The sequence below is a fragment of the Dendrobates tinctorius genome, unplaced genomic scaffold (assembly GCF_039654945.1).
Source record: "Dendrobates tinctorius isolate UK_male_01 unplaced genomic scaffold, ASM3965494v1 ptg000315l, whole genome shotgun sequence".
In the NCBI taxonomy this organism is placed as follows: domain Eukaryota; kingdom Metazoa; phylum Chordata; class Amphibia; order Anura; family Dendrobatidae; genus Dendrobates; species Dendrobates tinctorius.
Genome location: NW_027361982.1, coordinates 1,176,905 through 1,201,783, shown reverse-complemented (window position 1 = coordinate 1,201,783; position 24,879 = coordinate 1,176,905). Strand labels below are relative to the sequence as shown.

Genomic DNA, 24,879 nt, shown 5'->3' with positions numbered 1-24,879 from the left:
GGCCTGCGAGCACCGCAGTCTTTGTCCCTCTTTCCCTTCTTCAAAAGTTGGGAGGTATGATAGGGGCAGCTATGACCAGGGGGTCTGGTTGCCCAATGGATAGCAGTTCTGCCAGGAATTCTGTCAAAGTGCATAAAAAAGGGGACAGAGCTTTGGGAGGAGTACTGTACCTAAAAGCAATAAATAGGACTGAGCTGAAATACTGGGCACAGCTCTGACTACATGTTATATAGTCGTGTTAATCTCCTCTCACTTCTTGTAAACTACAAGTGTACAAAGATATTATATAGTCACCATGTGACTAGTGGGCCTGTGTAACTTCAAATGCCAGGGCTGAATTTTAGTCCCAGTCCGGCCCTGCCTACACCTAACATTAACACTGGTCCCAATCCTAGACCTAAGACTAATCCTAGTCCCAAGCCTAGACCTAACATTAACACTGGTCCCAAGCCTAGCACTAAACCTAACACACTGGTCCCAAGCCTAGACCTAACACTAATCCTGGTCCCAACCCTAGTATGAAACCTAACACTAATCCTGGTCCCAAGCCGAGGCCTAACATTAACACTGGTGTCAAGCATAGCCCTAAACCTAAAACTGATCCAAAGCAAAAAGGGGAGAGGGCAATACTGTGCAAACCCAAGGAATGCAGTATCTGTGTTAATAGCCCCTGTGCCCCCCTGAGGCGGCATCACTGGATCTTATACCTGCTGTCCTGTGCTGGGTGTGCGGCTATAACTGCACTCTGTTCTCTATATAGACACTGGATCTCACTCTTATCATGTAGAACTACAACTCCCAGGACCTAGGCACATAGGTCAGGGCGTTGTCAAGACAACCGTCTGTCCCTCCAGGAGGCCAGCTGACGTCACAGTGAGGTGACAGAATATCTGCTTTCCCGCCTGATTATTGATGAGGAGGCTGCTGTTAGGTGCGTGGGCGGAGCTGTGATTGAAGCCACGCCCCCGGCACGCTGCTTTCATTCTCGCCTCGGTCCTCCCGGAAGATGGCGGAGTCGGCGGCCGTGAGGGACGGAGCTCCGCGGGGGAGGTGGGTGCCGGGGGCTGCAATTCCGGCCGCCGTCCTGTCATCAGCGACAGACGGTATTATATAATGGCGCTGAGGGAGCAGCGGGTTATGGCTCAGCCCGACATAGAGAACACCGGTCACCTCATACCAGAGCTCATCTCATGTACCTGAAGGGGATCTCTACACTATGTCACTGTTATACCCGGGGGTCTACACTATGTTATACCCGGGGGTCTACACTATGTTATACCGGGGGTCTACACTATGTTATACCCGGGGGTCTACACTATGTTATACCGGGGGTCTACACTGTTATACCCGGGGGTCTACACTATGTTATACCCGGGGGTCTACACTATGTTATACCCGGGGGTCTACACTATGTTATACCGGGGGTCTACACTATGTTATACCCGGGGGTCTACACTATGTTATACCCGGGGGTCTACACTATGTTATACCCGCGGGTCTACACTATGTTATACCGGGGGTCTACACTATGTTATACCCGGGGGTCTACACTATGTTATACCCGCGGGTCTACACTATGTTATACCCGGGGGTCTACACTATGTTATACCCGGGGGTCTACACTATGTTATACCGGGGGTCTACACTATGTTATACCGGGGGGTCTACACTATGTTATACCCGCGGGTCTACACTATGTTATACCCGGGGGTCTACACTATGTTATACCGGGGGTCTACACTATGTTATACCGGGGGTCTACACTATGTTATACCCGGGGGTCTACACTATGTTATACCGGGGGTCTACACTATGTTATACCCGGGGGTCTACACTCTTATACCCGGGAGTCTACACTCTGTTATACCCGGGGGTCTACACTATGTTATACCGGGGGTCTACACTATGTTATACCGGGGGTCTACACTATGTTATACCCGGGGGTCTACACTATGTTATACCCGGGGGTCTACACTCTGTTATACCGGGGGTCTACACTCTGTTATACCCGGGGGTCTACACTATGTTATACCGCAGGTCTACACTATGTTATACCGGGGGTGTGCACTCTGTTATACCGGGGGTCTACACTATGTTATACCGGGGCTCTACACTGTTATACCCAGGGGTCTACACTATGTTATACCCGGGGGTCTACACTCTGTTATACCGCAGGTCTACACTATGTTATACCGGGGGTGTGCACTCTGTTATACCGGGGGTCTACACTATGTTATACCGGGGCTCTACACTGTTATACCCAGGGGTCTACACTATGTTATACCCGGGGGTCTACACTCTGTTATACCGGGGGTGTGCACTCTGTTATACCCAGGGGTCTATACTATGTTATACCGGGGCTCTACGCTGTGTTATACCCGGGGGTCTACGCTGTGTTATACCCGGGGGTCTACGCTGTGTTATACCCGGGGGTCTACGCTGTGTTATACCCGGGGGTCTACGCTGTGTTATACCCGGGGGTCTACGCTGTGTTATACCCGGGGGTCTACGCTGTTATACCCGGGGGTCTACGCTATGTTATAACCGGGGGTCTACGCTATGTTATACCCGGGGGGGGTCTGCATTCTGTTTTACCCTGGGGTCTACACTCTGTTATACCAGGGCGTCTACACTCTGTTATACCAGGGCGTCTACACTCTGTTATACCAGGGCGTCTACACTCTGTTATACCAGGGCGTCTACACTCTGTTATACCAGGGCGTCTACACTCTGTTATACCAGGGCGTCTACACTCTGTTATACCAGGGCGTCTACACTCTGTTATACCAGGGCGTCTACACTCTGTTATACCCGGGGGTCTACACTATGTTATACCCGGGGGTCTACACTATGTTATACCCGGGGGTCTACACTATGTTATACCCGGGGGTCTATACTATGTTATACCCGGGGGTCTACACTAGTGGGTCTAAACTATGTTATACCCGGGGGTCTAAACTATGTTATACCCGGGTGTCTATAATATGTTATACCGGGGTCTGCACTCTCTTATACCGACGGTCTACACTATGTTATACCCGGGGGTCTACACTAGTGGGTCTACACTATGTTATACCCGGGGCTCTACACTAGTGGGTCTACACTATGTTATACCGGGGCTCTACACTGTTATACCGGGGCTCTACACTATGTTATACCGGGGGGTCTACACTGTTATACCGGGGGGTCTACACTGTTATACCGGGGGGTCTACACTGTTATACCGGGGGGTCTACACTATGTTATACCGGGGGGTCTACACTATGTTATACCGGGGGGTCTACACTATGTTATACCGGGGGGTCTACACTATGTTATACCTGGGGGTCTGCACTATGTTATACCTGGGGGTCTAAACTATGTTATACCCGGGGGTCTACACTATGTTATACCGGGGTCTGCACTCTGTTATACCGACGGTCTCCACTATGTTATACCTGGGGGTCTAAACTATGTTATACCCGGGGGTCTACACTGTTATACCCAGGGGTCTACACCATGTTATACCCGGGGCTCTACATTAGTGGGTCTACACTATGTTATACCCGGGGGGGTCTACACTGTGTTATACCCGGGGGGGTCTACACTGTGTTATACCCGGGGGGGTCTACACTATGTTATACCCGGGGGGGTCTACACTGTGTTATACCCGGGGGGTCTACACTGTGTTATACCCGGGGGGGTCTACACTGTGTTATACCCGGGGGGGTCTACACTGTGTTATACCCGGGGGGGTCTACACTGTGTTATACCCGGGGGGGTCTACACTGTGTTATACCCGGGGGGGTCTACACTGTGTTATACCCGGGGGGGTCTACACTGTGTTATACCCGGGGGGGTCTACACTGTGTTATACCCGGGGGGGTCTACACTGTGTTATACCCGGGGGGGTCTACACTGTGTTATACCCGGGGGGGTCTACACTGTGTTATACCCGGGGGGGTCTACACTGTGTTATACCCGGGGGTCTACACTATGTTATACCGCGATTCTACACTGTGTTATACCCGGGGGGTCTACACTGTGTTATACCCGGGGGGTCTACACTGTGTTATACCCGGGGGGTCTACACTGTGTTATACCCGGGGGGTCTACACTGTGTTATACCCGGGGGGTCTACGCTATGTTATACCCGGTGGTCTACGCTATGTTATACCGGGGTCTGCACTCTCTTATACCGGGGGTCTGCACTCTCTTATACCGGGGGTCTACACTATGTTATACCCGGGGGTCTACACTATGTTATTCCCGGGGGTCTACACTAGTGGGTCTACACTATGTTATACCCGGGGGTCTACACTAGTGGGTCTACACTATGTTATACCGGGGCTCTACACTATGTTATACCCGGCGGTCTACACTGTTATACCGGGGGGTCTACACTTATACCCGGGGGTCTACACTATGTTATACCGGGGGTCTGCACTATGTTATACCTGGGGGTCTAAACTATGTTATACCCGGGGGTCTACACTACGTTATACCGGGGTCTGCACTCTGTTATACCGACGGTCTACACTATGTTATACCCAGGGGTCTACACTGTTATACCCAGGTGTCTACACCATGTTATACCCGGGGCTCTACATTAGTGGGTCTACACTATGTTATACCCAGACTCTACACTATGTTATACCAGGGGGTCTACACTAGTGTGTCTACACTGTTATACCGGGGGTCTACACTATGTTATACCCGGGGGTCTACACTTTGTTATACTGGGGGTCTACACTATGTTATACCCGGGCGTCTACACAATGTTATACGGTGGGTCTACTCTATACTATGTTATATCCTCGGGTCTACACTGTTATATCCGGGGGTCTATACTATGTTATACCGGGGGGTCTACACTGTTATATCCGGGCGTCTACACTATGTTATACCTGGGGGTCTACACTATGTTATACCTGGGGGTCTACGCTGTGTTATACCCGGGGGGTCTACGCTGTGTTATACCCGGGGGGTCTACGCTGTGTTATACCCGGGGGGTCTACGCTGTGTTATACCCGGGGGGGTCTACGCTGTGTTATACCCGGGGGGGTCTACGCTGTGTTATACCCGGGGGGGTCTACGCTGTGTTATACCCGGGGGGGTCTACGCTGTGTTATACCCGGGGGGGTCTACGCTGTGTTATACCCGGGGGGGTCTACGCTGTGTTATACCCGGGGGGGTCTACGCTGTGTTATACCCGGGGGGGTCTACGCTGTGTTATACCCGGGGGGGTCTACGCTGTGTTATACCCGGGGGGGTCTACGCTGTGTTATACCCGGGGGGGTCTACGCTGTGTTATACCCGGGGGGGTCTACGCTGTGTTATACCCGGGGGGGTCTACGCTGTGTTATACCCGGGGGGGTCTACGCTGTGTTATACCCGGGGGGGTCTACGCTGTGTTATACCCGGGGGGGTCTACGCTGTGTTATACCCGGGGGGGTCTACGCTGTGTTATACCCGGGGGGGTCTACGCTGTGTTATACCCGGGGGGGTCTACGCTGTGTTATACCCGGGGGGGTCTACGCTGTGTTATACCCGGGGGGGTCTACGCTGTGTTATACCCGGGGGGGTCTACGCTGTGTTATACCCGGGGGGGTCTACGCTGTGTTATACCCGGGGGGGTCTACGCTGTGTTATACCCGGGGGGGTCTACGCTGTGTTATACCCGGGGGGTCTACGCTGTGTTATACCCGGGGGGTCTTCGCTGTGTTATACCCGGGGGGTCTACGCTGTGTTTAACCCGGGGGTCTACGCTGTGTTTAACCCGGGGGTCTACACTATGTTATACCGTTTGTCTACACTATGTTATACCCGGGCGTCTACACTATGTTATACCTGGGGTCTATACTATCTTAAACCCGGGGGTCTACACTATGTTATACCGGGGGTCTACACTGTCAAACCCGGGGGTCTACACTATGTTTTACCGCGGGTCTACACTGTTATACCGGGGGTCTACACTATATTATTGCCGGGGGTCTACACTATGTTATACCCGGGTGTCTACACTGTTATACCGCGGGTCTACACTATGTTATACCCGGGGGTCTTCATTCTTATACCGGGGTCTGCATTCTGTTATACCCAGGGGTCTACACTATCTTACACCCGGGGGGGCTACACTATGTTATACCGGGGTCAGCACTCAGTTATACTCAGGAGTATACACTATGTTATACCCGGGGGTCTACACTCTTGTTATACCCCGGTGGGTCTTCACTCTGTTTTACCGGGGTCTGCATTCTGTTATACCCGGGCGTCTACACTATGTTTTACCTAGGTCTCTACATTGTTATACCCTGGGGTCTACACTATGTTATACACGAGGGGGTCTACACTGTTATACCAGGGTCTGTACTACTATACCAGTGTCTACACTGATATCAGGGGTCTACACTCCTGTACTGGGGTCTACACTCCTGTACTGGGGTCTACACTCCCATACTGGAGTCTACACTCCTGTAACTGGGTCTACACTTCTATAATGGGGGTCTACACTTCTTATACTGGGGTCTACACTTCTTATACTGGGGTCTACACTTCTTATACTGGGGTCTACACTTCTTATACTGGGGTCTACACTTCTTATACTGGGGTCTACACTTCTATAATGGGGGTCTACACTCCTATACATGGAGGTTGTACTGGGGGGGTCTACATTCCAATACAGTGGGCCAATGCTCATATACTGGAGTCTTCACTACATTATATCAGGGGTCTTCACTCCTACATTGGGGGTCTACACTCCTATACTGGGAGTCGATACTATGTAGTAACGGGAGTCTACACTCCTATACTGAGGTCTTCACTCTGCTATATCGGCGGTCTACACTCCTGCACTGGGGGGTCTACACTTTTATACCGGGATGTATACACTCCAATACCGGAGGTCTACACTCCTATATTGGGGGTCCACACTCTATTATATCAGGGGTCTGCGCTTTGTAATACTTGGGGTCTACACCCTTATACCAGGGGGTCTACACTCTGTTATATCAGGGGTCTACACTCTTATATGGGGGTCTTCGCTTTGTGATCCCAGGGGTTTACACTCTTATTCTGGGGATCTACACTTTATGATAATGGGCATCTACACCCTTATACCAGGAATGTATATATGCTTTGTTATACTGGGAGTCTGCTCTATTATACCGGGAGTCTACAGTGGAAACCCCCGATTCCTCATGAGATTGTGTGACATGTGAATAAGCCCCAGCTCTGGGTTACATATTGATGTGCAACCACATACACAGGTGCAGCCCCGTATGGACAGCTACGTTTGGACACGGCAGAAGCTCTGCTCATTCTTTCCTCAGTCATTTTCCACTCACATTTGTGGTTTCACTCTCTAATCTACAGTAGTTGTGTCCACTTTTGTCATAAACTCGTAGCCTGGACGCCACGTTCCCCCTTAGACCCAGGCTGAGAACCACAGCTCAACAATGCCACACCAGGCATCCGACCATTTCTCTACCCATCATCTCGTACAAAGGAGTAATTAGTATGTTTCCCTTTAAGGGCCAGACGATTAGTGGACATGGAGGAGCTGGTGATGACCCTTCCCGGTAGGCAGTGGAAACAGCATGGATTCCAGGTCTGTTTATTGGACACAGTGCGGAGTTTATGCCACAACATAATGATCCCAAGTTTCGTCTCCAGTCAATTCTGGAGCTGTAAGGTTTTCTGTAGGTGTAATGGTGTATATTTTGGGACAGGAGATGTGTGGGGCTGTGTGTATTATAAAGGGTCACACAATGAGGGATGCTGAGTTTCCACATTCTGGTTTAGGAGACATTCTCGGCTCCTGATTTTTGTTGTTGACATCCTCCATATCCAGAAAGAGCCTGAAGAAGGAACCAGAACATTTAATCAAAACTGTAAAGTGCAGACATAGGTGTTAGAAGCTTGTGGAGATGCCCAGATAATGTATATGGTCTAGGTGATATACAGCGCTGTGCAAAAGTGTTAGGTGCAGAAAAAATGCTTCAGAGTAAGAAGCTTCATACATAGAAATGATCATTTATCAATTAACAAAATGCAAAATTAATGAAGAAAAGAGAAATGTAAATCCCATCAGTATCTGGTGACCACCCGTAGCCTCCATCATCAGTATCTGGTGACCGCCGGTCGCCTCCATCATCAGTATCTAATCAGACACTAATGATGGAGGCGACCGGCGGTCACCAGATACTGATGATGGAGGCTACGGGTGGTCACCAGATACTGATGATGGAGGCTACGGGCGGTCACCAGATACTGATGATGGAGGTGACACAGGGTCACCAGATACTGATGATGGAGGCTACAGGTGCTCACCAGATACTGATGATTGAGGCTACAGGTGGTCACCAGATACTGATGGAATTTACATTTCGTTCATTTTGCATTTTATCATTTGATAGAAATAAACTATTCTTCTATTTTGGAAGCTTTTTACTTTGCAGCATTTGTTCTACCGCTGCCTAAAACCTTTGCACAGGGCAGCATATATTATGTATGGTGATGTACAGAGTGCATGATATACAGTGGGTATGGAAAGTATTCAGACCCCTTTACATTTTTCACTCTGTGTCATTGCAGCCATTTGGTAAATTCAAAAAAGTTGATTTCAGTTTTTCTTTTTTAATAAATTTTCAAAAATTTCTACATTTGTTTTTTTTCAGTCAAGATGGGGTGCAGACTGTACATTAAGGAGAGAAAAAATGAACTTTTTTGAATTTACCAAATGGCTGCAATGAAACAAAGAGTGAAAAATTTAAAGGGGTCTGAATACTTTCCGTACCCACTGTATATATAGTCTTCATGTTCTATGTATATTTATATGTTCCTGGGGATGTGTATAGTCTGGACGATCTGTGAATATAGTCTTATGGTGTATATATGATGTACATGTCTTGTAGTGTAACTCTCAGAGGATGATGCTCCACGTCATCTCCTACATCCAGTTACTGCAACGCAGAGTTCAAGAGACTCAGAGCAAACTTGACCCCCATAGCAGCTGCGAGGGTAAGTAGAGACAGGGGCATGTGTCTATGGCCTGTTTCACACTTCCGTTTTTGACCATCAGTCAAAATCCGCCGGTTTTTGAAAAAAACGGATCCGCCATTTTTTTTGGCGGATCCATTTTTTTCCCCATTGAGTTGCATTACCGGCGGATCTTGACGGATGGCCATCCATTGGATCCGTTTTTTTGCGGATCCGCCAAATTTTTTGCGTCAGCCGACATGCCTGGACGGACCCTGCAACGTTTTTTTTGCTGCAGGATCCACATTTTGTACGCATGCGCATAGAAAGGAAGTCAGCCGGGAATTTAACCCTGAAATCCTGTCTGGCAGACGGAAAAAATTCTCTCTCTCGGCAGGGAGGTACTTAAGTGTTCAGATCCCTCTTTTCTTGCAGGTTTACTACCACTTTGGACCCCGAGACGTTCTGAATCTGTCACCATTAAGCACAGAAAAGCTCGCCGGAGAGTCAGAAGAAGATGGAGGTCAAGGGGTAAGATAAGAGTCTGCGCTGTTCTTTCTATTAATCTCCAACTGTAGCACTTATAGGGGTACGGTTGTTTATTCACTAGACTGACTCCTCTCCCATCAGTCCTCATCATCATATCCGCTCATGCATTGTGATGGATGGAAGCTAGGGGTTCGGAGTGATCAGAAGATTGGCACGGTCTCTGTAGGGAATAGTAACACCAGCATTTTTTCTTTAAGGTTCTGATGTAAAATCAAAACTAAATTCCAAGCAAATCTCTCGGTAAGAACGTGATAAATTTCCCTGTGCGCGTGGCACAAACCAGCCGCTTGTGACTGGTGTGTTTCATTCCAGGCAGATGTTGGTCCCTTACATCTCCTCCTCATCCTCGGATAACGGTGATGGGGGTCCGTGGCTCGTGTCTGTGTCCCCGGGCTCTCCTCGCAGTGAGTGATTCTGGTCGTCATTGATAGAAATCCATAACAGATGCCAGTTTGTGAAGCCTTCAGAGGTGCCGATTGTGTGTGGAAAACTAGCAAGAAAATCTCACCGCTGCTGCTTGTCTTCCCTGCTGATCTCCTAGCTCTGTCAGCTTGGATAGCATGTGACCATTGCAGCCAGTCAGTGGCTGCTGATTGGCTATACCGGTCCCCTGACATCTTCTGTCAGAGGAGGAAGTCAGGAAACTTCTGGGGTGGCAAGCAGCAGTACAAGAGGAACATCAGGGGTCCAGTAGGTGACCACATCTTCCTTTTATATTAAGATCACCATTGGGACAATTGTTTTAAATAAAAAAAAGTGATGGGTGGCCCTTTTAATATCTGATTCATATGCTGCAAAAAAATCTGTGAAAATTGACACATGGTGACGATTTTAAAATCTGCAGCACGTCTTTTCTATTTGCAACTTTTAACCATTAATTTAACACCTGCAATACATAGGGTGAAATCTGTGATAATAGCTGCATGTGGAATGGAAAAGGTACAGATATTGGAAGGGTGGTGGCCCTTAAAAGGGCCATCCATCACTATGGATGGAGCGCTGTGACCGGACGTCTGCACTGACATTTTTCCCCCCATTTTGCAGGTCCCTGCGTCCCACAGTCATCAGCTGCTGCTCTGGAGCTCAGCCCTTGGCTCCTGTCCTCTCCTGCTGATTATCTCCCACAGGGTAGGTGCAGTTATATTGGGGCACTGGCTGCCATATAACTGGTGGGGACTGTAGGAAGAGATTAATGCTCATGTTGGGATTTTTCTTTTCAGTTTTGTTTGAGGAGGTAGACATCATGTCTTGGCCCTCTGAGGTTGTTCAGGTAACGATCTGGTGACTTTGTACTTAGGAAGTAAACCCTGAGGGCTCCCTCAGATGTGATCTCAGAGAACCCACCCCTCCTGACTTCTGGAGACTGTCGCAGCAATTATATTTTTCATGGTTTTGTGTTTAGGACCCTGCAGAGGCCTCAGCCTTCTCCCTGGATCACAGCTATATGTCCTGTGATAAGAGCCACACCTGCCCGCTGCTGCCAACAAAGGAAAGCAACACAGTGGCCATATGCCCAGAATCTACCGCTCAGGGCCCCGCAGGATCAGCATTAAGGAGATGCATTCAAGTGCGCGGCCCCAAAAGTAGAGCCAGGAGGTTGCAGGTGAGGTGCGAGCACTGGTGGGGGTGAGAGCTGGTAGCATTAATCTTACAACCGAAAAGAAAAAAGACCCCTAAAATATAACTTTTAATAATATCAGTTAAAACTCTGAAAAATACCTAAGTATAAAAATGATAGGGGTTTGTCTGTACAAATACAGCAGAAATCAAGGTAGGATAAATCCCTAGTAATCACTTAACCATATCTGTCGAGGTTGGCACCCTACATAGTCATCTCACCCCCCCAAAAAGGGAGGGGACCTGGCCAGACAATAACTCCCACCTTTAGATGTAGCCACTGCAGCTTTCACAGATTTGTCTTCACTTTAGGAACATTCACCAGTGCTGTGACCAATAGGATCTACAATATGAGGTGTTTTTCCATCTGTTAAGACCACTGGGGTAATACATCTGTGCACCTGCATGTACCGTATGAATTACATGTGCGCATTAGTGAAGATCTGGGCGATATTAGGCACGGCAGAGACACCCCCTTGGCATGCCATGTTATTTCTAAACATGGGGGTGACATTGGGGCCATCTCGTTCTGTGTAATTGAGCTTGTCCCTCCCTCCATTACACAAGGGGATTGGGACCGGAAAATTGTATTATTATTATTATTTATTATGACGTGTAACGAGGTGGATATATTGGTTGCAATATTTTAATCCAGGGGTTCAATGAACAGTTTAACTCTTCTAGTTTCTAGGCCGGTAAGCTTAACATCTGTTGTGGGTAAAATTTTTGAAGGGTTTCTAAGGGATACCATTATGAAATATCTCAATGTTAATAAATGTTTAACTCCATATCAACATGGATTTATGAAGGATCGCTCCTGTCAAACTAACCTGATCAGCTTCTATGAGGATGTAAGCTCTCAAATGGACCAAGGAGAATCATTGGATGTCATTTATCTCGACTTCTCTAAAGCATTTGACACTGTCCCACATAAAAGATTGGTAAGTAAGCTGAGAAAGCTTGGGCTAGGGGAAAATGTGTGTAGATGGGTAGGTAGCTGGCTTAGTGATAGAAAACAAGAGTGGTTATTAATGGTGCATACTCAGATTGGGCCAGGGTTACTAGTGGGGTACCACAGGGTTCTGTATTGGGCCCCCTACTATTTAATATATTTATTAGTGATCTAGTGGATGGCTTACACAGTAAAATATCAGTATTTGCAGATGATACAAAACTATGTAAGGTAGTTAACACAAAGGAGGACAGTTTGCAACTACAGACAGATTTGAGTAAATTGGAGAATTGGGCTGAAAAATGGCAAATGAGGTTTAACACAGATAAGTGTAAGGTTATGCACATGGGAAGGAGAAACAGATGCTACAATTACTTACTAAATGTAAAACTACTGGGGAAATCAGACATGGAAAAAGACTTAGGCTTCTTAGTCAATAAGAAGCTAAATTGGAGTGCCCAGTGTCAGGCAGCTGCCACCAAAGCAAATAGGGTCATGGGATGCATTAGAAGAGGTCTGGGGACACGAGATGAAAACATAATTCTCGCTCTGTACAAATCACTCGTCAGACCACACTTGGAGTATTGTGTGCAATTTTGGACGCCGGTGCTCAAGAAAGACATTACTGAACTTGAAAGGGTTCAAAGGCGGGCTACTAAAATGATAAATGGAGTTGGTTCACTACAATACCCAGAAAGGTTATCAAAATTAGGTCTATTTACTCTACAAAAGAGAAGACTTAGGGGAGACCTAATATATATGTACAAGTATATCAGAGGGCAATACAGAGATCTCTCCAATGAACTGCCTGTACCAAGGACTGTGACAAGAACAAGGGGGCATTCTCTTCGTTTGGAGGAAAGACAATTTCTGCACCAGCATAGAAGAGGGTTCTTCACGGTAAGAGCAGTGAGGCTCTGGAATTCTCTTCCTGAGGAAGTGGTGATGGCCAACTCACTGAATGAATTTAAGAAAGGAATGGATGCTTTTCTTGTGAGTAACAGTATAGAAGGTTACGAATAACAGAATATTATAGGTAGATGGTTGACCCAGCTTAGAGGAAGGAATTTTTTTCCCTATGGAGAAAATTGGCTTCTACTCTGTGGGTTTTTTGCCTTCCCCAGGATCAACAATGCAGAACAGCTGAACTAGATGGACATAAGGTCTTCCTTCAGCCTTCAAAACTATGTTACAATGTAGTTTCATCTGATCCGTATCTTTAACCCCTTCCCGACATTTGACGTACTATCCCACCCACGGTACCCGGGCCCCTATGACCGGGGACGGGATAGTACGTCATAGCGATCAGAGGCGCCCCCCGTGGGGAGCGCCGCTGATCGCGGCCGGGTGTCAGCTGATTATCACAGCTGACACCCGGCACTATGTGTCAGGGGCAGTCATGGACCGCCTCCCGGCACGTTAACCCCTGGCACACTGCGATCAAACACGATTGCAGTGTACTGGGGGTTTAGGGAAGAATCGGAAGGGAGGGGGCTCCCTCCGTGCTTCCCTGAGACCCCCACAGCAGCGCAATGTGCAGCGCTGCTGCGGGGGCCTCCCTCCCTGCAGGTCCCCGAATCCAATATGGTGGCAGGGACCTTCGGGGGCCTGCAGGGAGCCGGCTTCCTCACTGCCTGCAAAGCGCAGGCATGAGGAACCCTTGTGAAGCTCCTGTGACAGATCGCTGATCTGTCACATTACAGTGATGTCCCCCCTGAGACAGTATAATAAAGTTAAAAAAAAGTGTAAAAATAATTTAAAGAAAAATCGCTAAATAAATAAAAAAAATATTCCCTAATAAATTCATTTTTCAATCAATCACTATATACTGTATCTGTCTTGTTAGATGTTACTTGTATCTGTTATATATTATGTTGCCTCTTTGCCACAAAGAATTCCTTGTATATATGTAATATGTACTTGGCGATAATAAATTTGATTGATTGATTTTTGGAAAAAAACAAAAAACAATAAAAGTACACATATTTAGTATCGCCAAGTCGGTAATGACCCGCCCTATAAAACTGTCCCATTAGTTATCCCCTTTAGCCAACCCCTTAAAAAATAAAAAACAAAACAAAAATGAATGCTTTATTATCATACCGCCGAACAAAAAGTGCAATAACGCACGATCAAAAAGACAGATATAAATAACCATGGTACCGCTGAAAACGTCATCTTGTCCCGCAAAAAACGAGCCGGGACACAGCGTCATCAGCGGAAAAATAAAAAAGTTACACCTCGCAGAATAAAGCGATGCAAAAATAATTATTTTTTATATAAATTTGTTTTGATTGCATAAAAGCGACAAAACATAAAAAAAAAAAACATGAGGTATCGTTGTAACCGTACCGACCTGAAGAATAAAACCGCCTTATCAATTTTACCGCACGCGGAACGGTGTAAACGCACCCCCCAAAAGAAATTCTTGAAATGCTGTTTTTTGTTCATTCTGCGTCCCAAAAATCAGAATAAAAAGCGATCAAAAAATGTCACGTGCCCGAGAATGGTACCAATAAAAACGTCAACTTGTCCCGCAAAAAATAAGACCTCACATGACTCGGTAGGTCAAAATATGGAAAAATTATAGCTCTCAAGATGTGGTGATGCAAAAACTATTTTTACAATAAAAAGCGTCTTTTAGCGTGACAGCTGCCAAACATAAAAACCAGCTAAAAATAGTAAATCAAACCCCCCCCCCCCCCCCGTTATTACCCCCTTAGTTAGGGAGGAAAAATAATAAAATTAAAAAGATGTATTTATTTTCATTTTCCCATTAGGGCTAGGGTTATAGTTAGGGCTAGGGTTAGGGCTGAGATTAGGGTTAGGGGTGTGTTGGGGTTAGGGTTGGAGTTAGAATTGGGGGGTTTCCACTGTTTGGGCAAATCAGATGCTCTCCAAATGCAACATGGCGTCTGATCTCAATTCCAGCCAATTCTGCGTTAAAAAATCAAATGGTGCTCATTCCAAGCTCTGCCATGCGCCCAAACAGTGTTTTATCCCCACGTATGGGGTAACAGTCTACTCAGGACAAATTGCAAAACAACTTTTGGGGTCCAATTTCTGTTTCCCTTAGGAAAATAAAAAATTGGGGGCAAAAATATCATTTTTGTGGAAAAAAGATTTTTTTTATTTTCACGCCCGGGCGTTATAAACTTCTGTGAAGCACTGGGGGGGTTCAAAGTGCTCACCATACATCTAGATAAGTTCCTTAGGGGATCTAGTTTCCAAAATGGGGTCACTTGTGGGGGGTTTCCACTGTTTAGGTACATCAGGGGCTCTCCAAAGGCAACATGACACCCGCAGACCATTCCAGCAAAGTCTGCATTCCAAAACGTCACTACTTCCCTTCCGAGCCCCGACGTGTGCCCATACAGTAGTTTTCTCCCACATATGGGGTATCAGCGTACTCAAGACAAATTGGACAACAACTTTTGGGGTCCAATTTCTCCTGTTACCCTTGGGAAAATAAAAAAAATTGGGAACTAAAAGATCATGTTTGTGGAAAAAATGTTTTTTTTATTTTCACGCCTGGGTGTTATAAACTTCTGTGAAGACCTTGGGGGTTCAAAGTGCTCACCACACATCTAGATAAGTTCCTTGGGGGGGTCTAGTTTTCAAAATGGTGTCATTTGTGGGGGGTTTCCACTGTTTTGGCACATCAGGGGCTTTCCAAACGCGACATGGTGTCTGATCTCAATTCCAGCCAAAAAAGTCAAATGGAGCTGCTTCCCTTTCGAGCTCTGCCATGCACCCAAATAGTCGTTTACACCCACATATGGGGTATCAGCGTACTCGGGACAAATTGCACAATAACTTTTAGAGTCCTGTTACCCTTGGGAAAATAAAAATTGGGGGTGAAAACATCATTTTTGTGGAAAAAATACGATTTTTTAATTGTACGGCTGTACGTTATAAACTTCTGTGAAGCCCTTGTGGGTTCAAAGTTCTCACCACATATTTAGATAAGTTCCTTAGAGGGTCTAGTTTCCAAAATGAGGTCACTTGGGGGTTTCCACTGTTTAGGTACATCAGGGGCTCTCCAAACGTGACATGGCGTCCGATCTGAATTCCAGCCAATTTTGCATTGAAAAAAGTCAAACGGCGCTCCTTCCCTTCTGAGCTCTGCCATGCGCCAAAACAGTGGTTCCCCCACACGTCTGGTATCGGCGTACTCAGGACAAACTGCACAATAACTTTTGCAGGCCAATTTCTCCTGTTAGCCTTGGTAAAATGAAAAAAAATTGGACCTGAAGTAATTTTTTTGTGAAAAAAAGTTAAATGTTCATTTTTTTTGAACATTAAAAAAATTCCTGTGAAGCAGCTGAAGCGTTAATAAACTTCTTGAATATGGTTTTGAGCACCTTGAGGGGTGCAGTTTTTAGAATGGTGTCACTTTTGGGTATTTTCCATCATATAGACCCCTCAAAGTGGCTTCAAATGTCATGTGGTCTGTAAAAATAAAATGGTGTTGCAAAAATGAGAAATCGCTGGTCAACTTTTAACCCTTATAACTTCCTAACAGAAAAAAAATTTTGGTTCCAAAATTGTGCTGATGTAAAGTAAACATGTGGGAAATGTTACTTATGAAGTTTTTTGTGTGCTATATATCTGTGATTTAAGGGCATAAAAATTCAAAGTTGGAAAATTGCGAAATTTTCAAAATTTTCGCCAAATTTCCATTTTTTTCACAAATAAACGCAAGTTATTTGAATGAATTTTTACCACTAACATGAAGTACAATATGTCATGAGAAAATGTCAGAAAAGGATTTCCAGCTTGTCAAGGAGCGCTTCCGGCTGATTCATTAATTACTCTGAATATTTAAAGGAATATCCAGTTTATTATTAGACATAAAAACAACGCGTTTCGGCTATACATAAAATTAGCCTTCATCAGGTAAAATCATCAAGAGAAAACAATGTCAGAATTAGTGGGATCCATGGAAGCGTTTCAGAGTTATTACCTCATAAAGGGACAGTGGTCAGAATTGTAAAAATTGGCCCGGTCATGAACGTGGAAACCACCCTTCGGGGTAAAGGGATTAAATATGTTTATTTTTAGCCAACAAAGGACCACCTTTCTATATTGACCTTAGTGGTCACTGGATATGTACTGTATATAGTCATTACCCGTTTGGAGTGGCTCTACCTTTGTTATACTCTTGTTTCTATAAGGAAGGTTCTGTTCTCTATCCATATTTAAGATTGTTTATTTTCTCCCCTATGAAGCACAAGAGTGTATTTTTTTTTTTATCAATCATGCTTGTTACATCTGTTGGAAACATCCCTTAAAAGGGATTAATAGAAGTAATTGTCATGTGTATAACCCTTGAAATGATAACTGTCTTCTTAATTACCATATGACATATAGGGCTTGTATATATGGCGTCATTACACTTTATGTATATTGTTGCACTATTTGACATGCAGTATTGACCAATATACTATATGACATGTTATATATGGTCAATGGCTATTATTATTTAGTTTCTCTGGGTATAGTATTTTAATCTACATATTTTTGTTGAACACACCATCTCGGGCACATTAGCATGGCAGCTTGACCGTGGAACTCACGGTGCGTTACACATTACTTATTATATCCGACGTTATTTTGTGCGCACAACCGGAGTGACCGTGGACTACGCCATGCCTTCCACATCTCCCAGTAGACCGAATGTGACCTGAGATACTTCATTAAGATGGCAGTGCCCGTTGCCAAACGCTGCACACGTCAGTCCTTTGGCCACTGCATTGTTAGTACGTCATGTGTCCCCGGATGAACACTGAGGATATCGGGACATGGATTCTTACACTACACGGCTTAAGGTTATTTAGATAAGTATGGTATTTACAATATATTATTGACAGTTTTTTTACTTTTATCTATATTGTTTTTCATGCATATATCCCCTGAATTGAGAGCCATTATCTGTTTACGCCAATGGTTTGAGGGTTTCAGTCTGTCTCATATTTGACAGGTTGTTGTTTTTTAGTATTTTGTGTGGGTGTTTGGTTCTGGTGTGCAAATTTATGTACATAGTGTAAACTTCCAAGATTTATTTTTCACTACCTGTGCTGCACTTTAATTATAGATTAGGTGTGTATTAGGGTCTCTAGGGGATCCGACGTTGAGCAGGAGAGCCTTATTGCAAATATTAGGGTGCCAACTTCCGCAGATAGGTAGGAATATGGTTTCAGTATACCACCCTACCCGCGCCCTCCGTTCTGCTGATGACCTGAGGTTAGTATCCTCAATAGTCAGAACCTCCCACTCCCGTCTCCAAGACTTTACACGTGCCGCGCCAATTCTTTGGAATGCACTTCCCAGGTCAATACGATTAGTCCCCAATCCCCACAATTTTAAGCCTGTCCTGAAAACGCATTTATTCAGACTGGCCTATCGCCTCAACACATTAACCTAACCTATCCCTGTGTGGCAGAGCCAAAAGTTTTACCATAACCAGGTTCCCAGCATCATGTTCCCACATGCTTTATGCATCCATTAGCCCTCTGTGTCTGTACTGTTACACACTTAACATTATGGCTGGTCCATACAATCAGGGCAACTGTTACCACCCACCTTTCGTGTCTACCTCTTTCCTCATAGACTGTAAGCTTGCGAGCAGGGCCCTCACTCCTCTTGGTATTTGTTATAATCTACTGTATGTGATTATTGTTATGCTGTAATGTCTATTGTCTGTACAAATCCCCTCTGAAATGTAAAGTGCTGCGGAATATGTCGGCGCTATAAAAATAAAATGTATTATTATTATTAGGGATTTATAGTCCCCTTTATCCTACCTTGATTTTTGCTGTATTTTTACCGACACACCTCTATAATTTGTATTCTTTTTTTGAGAATTTTAAATTACCTATATTATTAAAAGTTATATATTTTAGGGGTCTTTTTCCTCTTTTTGGTTAGTTAATTGGGTCCCACTCTCTATAAAATTACATTTTTTGTTCCTAAGTAGCATTAATCGTATTATTGGTGTTGCCTTTCAGGGGCACTGCTCCACACCCTGCAACATAGTGAAAGCGGCGAGCTCCTGTCATAACACTGGAAAAACGATTGCACAGAATCCTTGCAAGCTCTCCCGTCTGCAGAAAATGAGAAAGAAGTGTGTGAATGGATTCATCATGTTCTGTAGATTAAACAGACGTCCATACCTGAGGTACCGGAGAAGTCTGGGGTGCGGCATGGCCAGTGGCGGGAGAGCTCACCTTCTCCTTGTCTTTTTAGTGCTCATCCGGGTAAAGCATCGACAACCGCAACTAAAGAGCTAGCAGAGCTGTGGAGACTGATGTCTGCCCGTGAGAGGCACCCATATTGGTCAGACACCATGTCTTTAAGACTAATCCTTTACCCTCCTTATTAATAATCAGGTTTCTTACCTATTAATCCTGGACCCTCCTCATTAATAATCATGCCTCCTACTTACTAATTCTAGCCCTTCCTCATTAATAATCATGACTCCTCCTCTTTACTAATCCTGGCCCCTCCTCATTAATAATCATGACTCCTCCTCCTTTCTAATCTTGGCCAATCCTCATTAATAATCTTTACTCCCCCTCCTTGCTAATCTTGGCCCCCTACTCATTAATAATCATGATTAGAGATGAGCAAACCCGATCAGTAAAGTTCAGGGTCCGTACCGAACACAGACTTCTCCAGGAAGTCCGTGTTACTGTTTGATAACCAGCGCAGGCAAAACTGACAGCTGCGGGCTCCAACTTTCAGCTTTATCATGGCTGGTTATCAAAAATGAAGGGGTCCCATGCCATTTTCTTAAATTAGTTAAATAAATAAATAATTGTAAAAAACGGCGTGGGGTTTCCCTCACCAGCCAACCTAAAGCAGACAACTAGGGGCTGGTATTCTGAGACTGGTAAGGGGCCATGGATATTGGCACCCCATCCTAAAAATAGCAGCTGGCAGCCGCTCCAGAAAAGGCACATCTATTGGATGTGCCAATCCTAACACTTTGCCCGGCTCTTCCGCTTGCCCTGGTGCTTTGGTAAATGGGATAATATGTGTGGAGTTGATGTCAGCTGTTTTATGGCCGCTGATATGAAGCCCAGAGGTTAGTAATGGAGAGGTGTCTATAAGACACTCCCTTTGCTAACTCCATAGTTAGATTGTAAAACAAAACACAGCCAGAATAAAATCCTTTATTTGAAATAATGACACAAGTCCTTTATTTGAAATAAAAAAGCAAAGTTATACTCACCTTTATGCCTAATCCACGGAAGCCCATGTCACCTGCAAAACACAGAAAATAACCATATCTATCACCTGTCCAAAGTGAAGATAATTCATATCTGTCCCACGAAGATCTGGATTATTTGGATATCAGTCACATCAGTGATGCAACCGCGATCCATGTCAACAGGCTGACAAAGGAGCGTAATCACGCTCCTGTAGTTTGTAGCGCTGAGCTCCCATGAGAAAGTTCAACCCGGCGCCGTAAGTGAGGATTACGCTTCTGTCTCAGTGTGAGCTGATGTGCATAGAAGTCCCATTACTAATACAAATAATCTGGATTTTTGTTAATTCAAATTTAATTTAAATGTTTAAAAAAAAATCGGTGTGGGATCCCTCTATTCTTGATAACCAGCCATGATAAAGTTTACAGCTGAGGATTGCAGCCCAGAGCTGTCGATTTTGCCTGTGCTGGTTATCAAAAATAGAAGAGACCCCATATTTTTTTTATAATTTCATTTATTTATAGCGCAGGCGGTGGCTGATGAATACTCCCATCAGCGATGCCTGCTCTCGTTGTGGCCTGTGACCGGTGGTAACCTTTTTATTGCTGGTCACAGCTGCTGGCTCACGCTGTCATCTGTTATGTTCTGTCATGGGAATCGTAGCTTTCTGACCGTCAGTAATGAGCTTACTGTCGATCAGAACCCGTGTTTGCCGCGCTGTCACGCAGATGACAGCATGGCAAGCCATGGATGTTCAAACTCCCCATTCATTTAAATCACGTTCAGGTACCATTTTAATCATGACTCATCTTTGTTAATAATCATGACTTCTCATATTAATCCTGGCCTCTCATTAATAATCATGTTGACTCCTTACTATTATGGCTCCTCATCAATAATCATGGCATCTCCTCATCAATAATCATGACTCCTCCTTACTAATCCTGGCTCGTTATCAATAATCATGACACCTTCTAATCCTAGTCCTGACTCCTCATCAATAATCATGACTCTTCGTCCTTTCTATTCCTGGCTAGTTATCAATAATCATGGCTCCTCCTAATCAATAATCATGACTTCTCCTCCTCCTCCTTACTATTCCTGGCTCCTCCTCATCAATAATCATGACTCCTTCTCCTTACTAATCCTGGCTATTTATCAATAATCATGACTCCTCCTCCTTACTAATCCTGGCTCCTCCTCATCAATAATCATGACACCTAATCCTAGTCCTGACTCCTCGTCAATAATCATGACTCCTCCTCATCAATAATCATGACTCCTTCTCCTTACTAATCCTGGCTCCTCATCAATAATCATGACACCTCCTAATCCTAGTCCTGACTCCTCATCAATAATCATGACTCCTCCTCCTTACTATTCCTGGCTAGTAATCAATAATCATGACTCCTCCTCCCTACTATTCCTGGCTCCTCATCAATAATCATGACTCCTCCTTACTAATCCTGGTTAGTTAGCAATAATCATGACTCCTCCTCCTTACTAATCCTGGCTCCTCCTCATCAATAATCATGACACCTCCTAATCCTAGTCCTGACTCCTCATCAATAATCATGACTCCTCCTCCTTACTATTCCTGGCTTCTCCTCATCAATAATCATGACTCCTTCTCCTTACTAATCCTGGCTCCTCATCAATAATCATGACACCTCCTAATCCTAGTCCTGACTCCTCATCAATAATCATGACTCCTCCTCACTATTCCTGGCTAGTTATCAATAATCATGACTCCTCCTCCTTACTAATCCTGGCTCCTCCTAATCAATAATCATGACTCCTACTATTCCTGGCTAGTTATCAATAATCATGACTCCTACTTACTAATCCTGGCTCCTCCTCAATAATCATGACTCCTCATCAATAATCATGACTACTCCTCCTTACTAATCCTGGCTCCTAATCAATAATCATGACTCCTCCTCCTTACTAATCCTGGCTCCCCCTCATCAATAATCATGACTCCTCCTCCTTACTAATCCTGACTCCTCCTCAATAATCATGACTCCTCCTCCTTACTATTCCTGGCTCCTCCTCATCAATAATCATGACTCCTTCTCCTTACTAATCCTGGCTCCTCATCAATAATCATGACTTCTCTTTACTAATCCAGGATACTTATCAATAATCATGATTCCTTCTCATCAATAATCATAACTCTTCCTTAAACCTTCCCCCTCCTTTTTTCAGCATTAAGGCTCTGCAGTTCAGTCTGCTCCATGATCGTCTGGTGAGGAGCGGCTCCTCGCGGCTGCCATATGAGAACGTCTCTCCACCCAAACCTGTGTCTGTTCTGCTGGCAGAGAAAGCTGAATCCAAGAAAGAAATGGAGCCATAACCCGGGCCTCCAGTTGTGCCCACTGTACCCCATATTAGCTGTTAATGTTGTCAAAGTTGTGTTCAGTTCACTGTATCTATAATAGAGGATAATATATAATGGTCTGTGAGTAATAATAAAAATCGCTGTCAGGCGGCTGGACCCACTGAGGCAATATATCACTGCTGACCACATCTGTTCTCAGACGTAACTCCGCCTACGCTTATATTCAGATATAACCACACCCACTCCTACATTCACAGCTGACCACTCCTACTTTAACAGCTGACCATGCCTAATCCTACATTCACTACTGACCACACCCAATTCTACATTCACTACTGACCACGCCCACTCCTACATTCACTGTTGACCGCTCCTACATTCACTACTGACTACAACCGCACCCTGCAACACAGCTGATCACGCTCACTCCTACGTTCACTGTTGACCACTCCTACATTCAATACTGACCATGCCCACTTCTACATTCACTGCTAACCACACCAACCCCTTCATTCACTGCTGACCACGCCCACCCATACATTCACTGTTAATCTTATCGATGTTTCTTTTCAGGGGCGCTGCTCCACACCCTGCAACATAGATGACCACCCCTATTCCTATATTCACAGCAGACCACGCCCACTCTTACAATCTGTTAGTCACACCCCCTCATTAACACTTTATCTCTCAAGATGTATTTTTGATTTTGCATTTTCGCTTTTTGATCCCCTTCTTCCCAGAGCCATAACTTTTTTATTTTTGGTCAATATGGACATGCAAGGGCTTGTGTTTTGCTGAACGAGTTGTACTTTTGAAAGACACCATTGGTTTTAACATATTATGTACTGGAAAACGGGAAAAAAATTCCAATTGTGGTGAAATTGCAAACAAAGTGCAATCTCACAGTTGTTTTTTGTTTGGCTTTTTTACTATGTTCACTAAATGCTAAAACTAACCTGCCATTATGATTCTCCAGAGACCTGTAGCGTCATCATTTTTCGTGATCTCAGGTTAGGTGGGGGCTTATTTTTTGCGTGACGAGCTGACATTTTCAATGATACAATTTTGGTGCAGATACGATATTTTGATCGCCCATTATTGCATTTTAATGCAATGTTGAGACGACCAAAAAAACGTAATTCTGGTGTTTTGACTTTTTGTCGTTGCGCCGTTAAGCGATCAGATTTTTTTTTTATATGGATCAGACGCATCTGAACACGGTGATACCAAATATGTGTTTGAATTTTTTAAAATGTTTTATTACACCTGGTGCCAGTGGCCGCTGCACACGGTCATGTGGTCCAGCTGCCACGTTACAGAATAATGAGGTTCAGCTACACTTTCTTGTTTTCTGGCGGTGATGTCACATTACCTCTGCAGCCAGCGGGAGCTCAGCCCTATTACATGTATGGCGGTCATGCGGCACCATTATCAGTCCTGTGCACTCCTTGTGGATCCGACTTGTTTTCCAGCACATCCCACAGATGATCGGGACTGAGATCTGAGGACGTTATCACCCCCATCTCATTAAGTTCCTCACACCTGACCGCCCGTTCTCTGACAGTAGAGGCGCCGTCAATATCATCCAGCCGCTGCTGTTGGGGCAGGATGTGTCACATCCACATGATCCCTGTAGAAAATCGCAGCCACTTGGGTTTTTACCCTGATGTCATCATTTCACCGGACGACGAAAGAAAATCATCAGATCAGGACGCTGTGCAATGCATCACACCATAGCGGGGACAAATATTGTCCTTGGACACTTTTGATAGCTACTAACCAACCCACTGGGAACACCCCACAGACCCGCTGTATACCAGGAACACCCCACAAGACCCCCCCCCATATACCGGCAACACCCCAGAAACCCTCAGTGTACAGGGAACACCCCACAAGACCCTCTATACTGGGAACACCCCAGAGACCCTCCTTAAACCAGGAACACCCCAAAGACCCCGTATACTGGGAACACCCCACAAGACCTGCCATATATCGGGAACACCCTAGAAACCCTCCATAAACTGGGAACACCTCAGAGACCCTCCTTATACCGGGAACACCACACAGCCCCGTATACCAGGAACATCCCATAGACCCTCCTTATACAGGGAATACCCTAGAGACCCCATATACCGGGAACACTACAAGACTTGCCGTATACTGGGGACACCCCACAGACCCTCCGTATGAAGGGAACACTCTACAAGACCTGCCGTATACTGGGGACACCCCACAGACCCTCCGTAAAC

The 24,879-nt window shown here is 45.3% G+C and overlaps 1 protein-coding gene across 2 annotated transcripts; it reads left to right on the top strand.

The window, feature by feature from the left end:
* The first annotated feature begins 916 nt into the window (after positions 1-916).
* Positions 917-22,791, top strand: MEIOSIN (meiosis initiator). Of its 2 annotated transcripts, XM_073561188.1 has the most exons (12): positions 917-1,050; positions 7,513-7,588; positions 8,895-9,000; positions 9,394-9,489; positions 9,705-9,747; positions 9,820-9,911; positions 10,552-10,635; positions 10,728-10,777; positions 10,910-11,110; positions 19,087-19,256; positions 19,325-19,414; positions 22,498-22,791. In XM_073561188.1, exons 1-12 carry the CDS (start codon positions 1,007-1,009, stop codon positions 22,643-22,645), a joined length of 1,200 nt encoding a protein of 399 aa, XP_073417289.1. In that variant the 5' UTR covers positions 917-1,006; the 3' UTR covers positions 22,646-22,791. The 2 variants fall into 2 exon arrangements, with proteins under 2 accessions (XP_073417289.1, XP_073417290.1); XM_073561189.1 differs by lacking the exon at positions 19,325-19,414.
* Positions 22,792-24,879: the final 2,088 nt, after the last annotated feature.

Excerpts from the sequence above, each read along its gene's own strand:
- MEIOSIN (XM_073561188.1), top strand. The coding sequence starts at position 1,007 with ATGGCGGAGTCGGCGGCCGTGAGGGACGGAGCTCCGCGGGGGAG. Across the intron at positions 9,001-9,393 it reads CCCCCATAGCAGCTGCGAGG|GTTTACTACCACTTTGGACC; the intron begins GTAAGTAGAGAC and ends CTTTTCTTGCAG. Across the intron at positions 10,778-10,909 it reads GGCCCTCTGAGGTTGTTCAG|GACCCTGCAGAGGCCTCAGC; the intron begins GTAACGATCTGG and ends TTTTGTGTTTAG.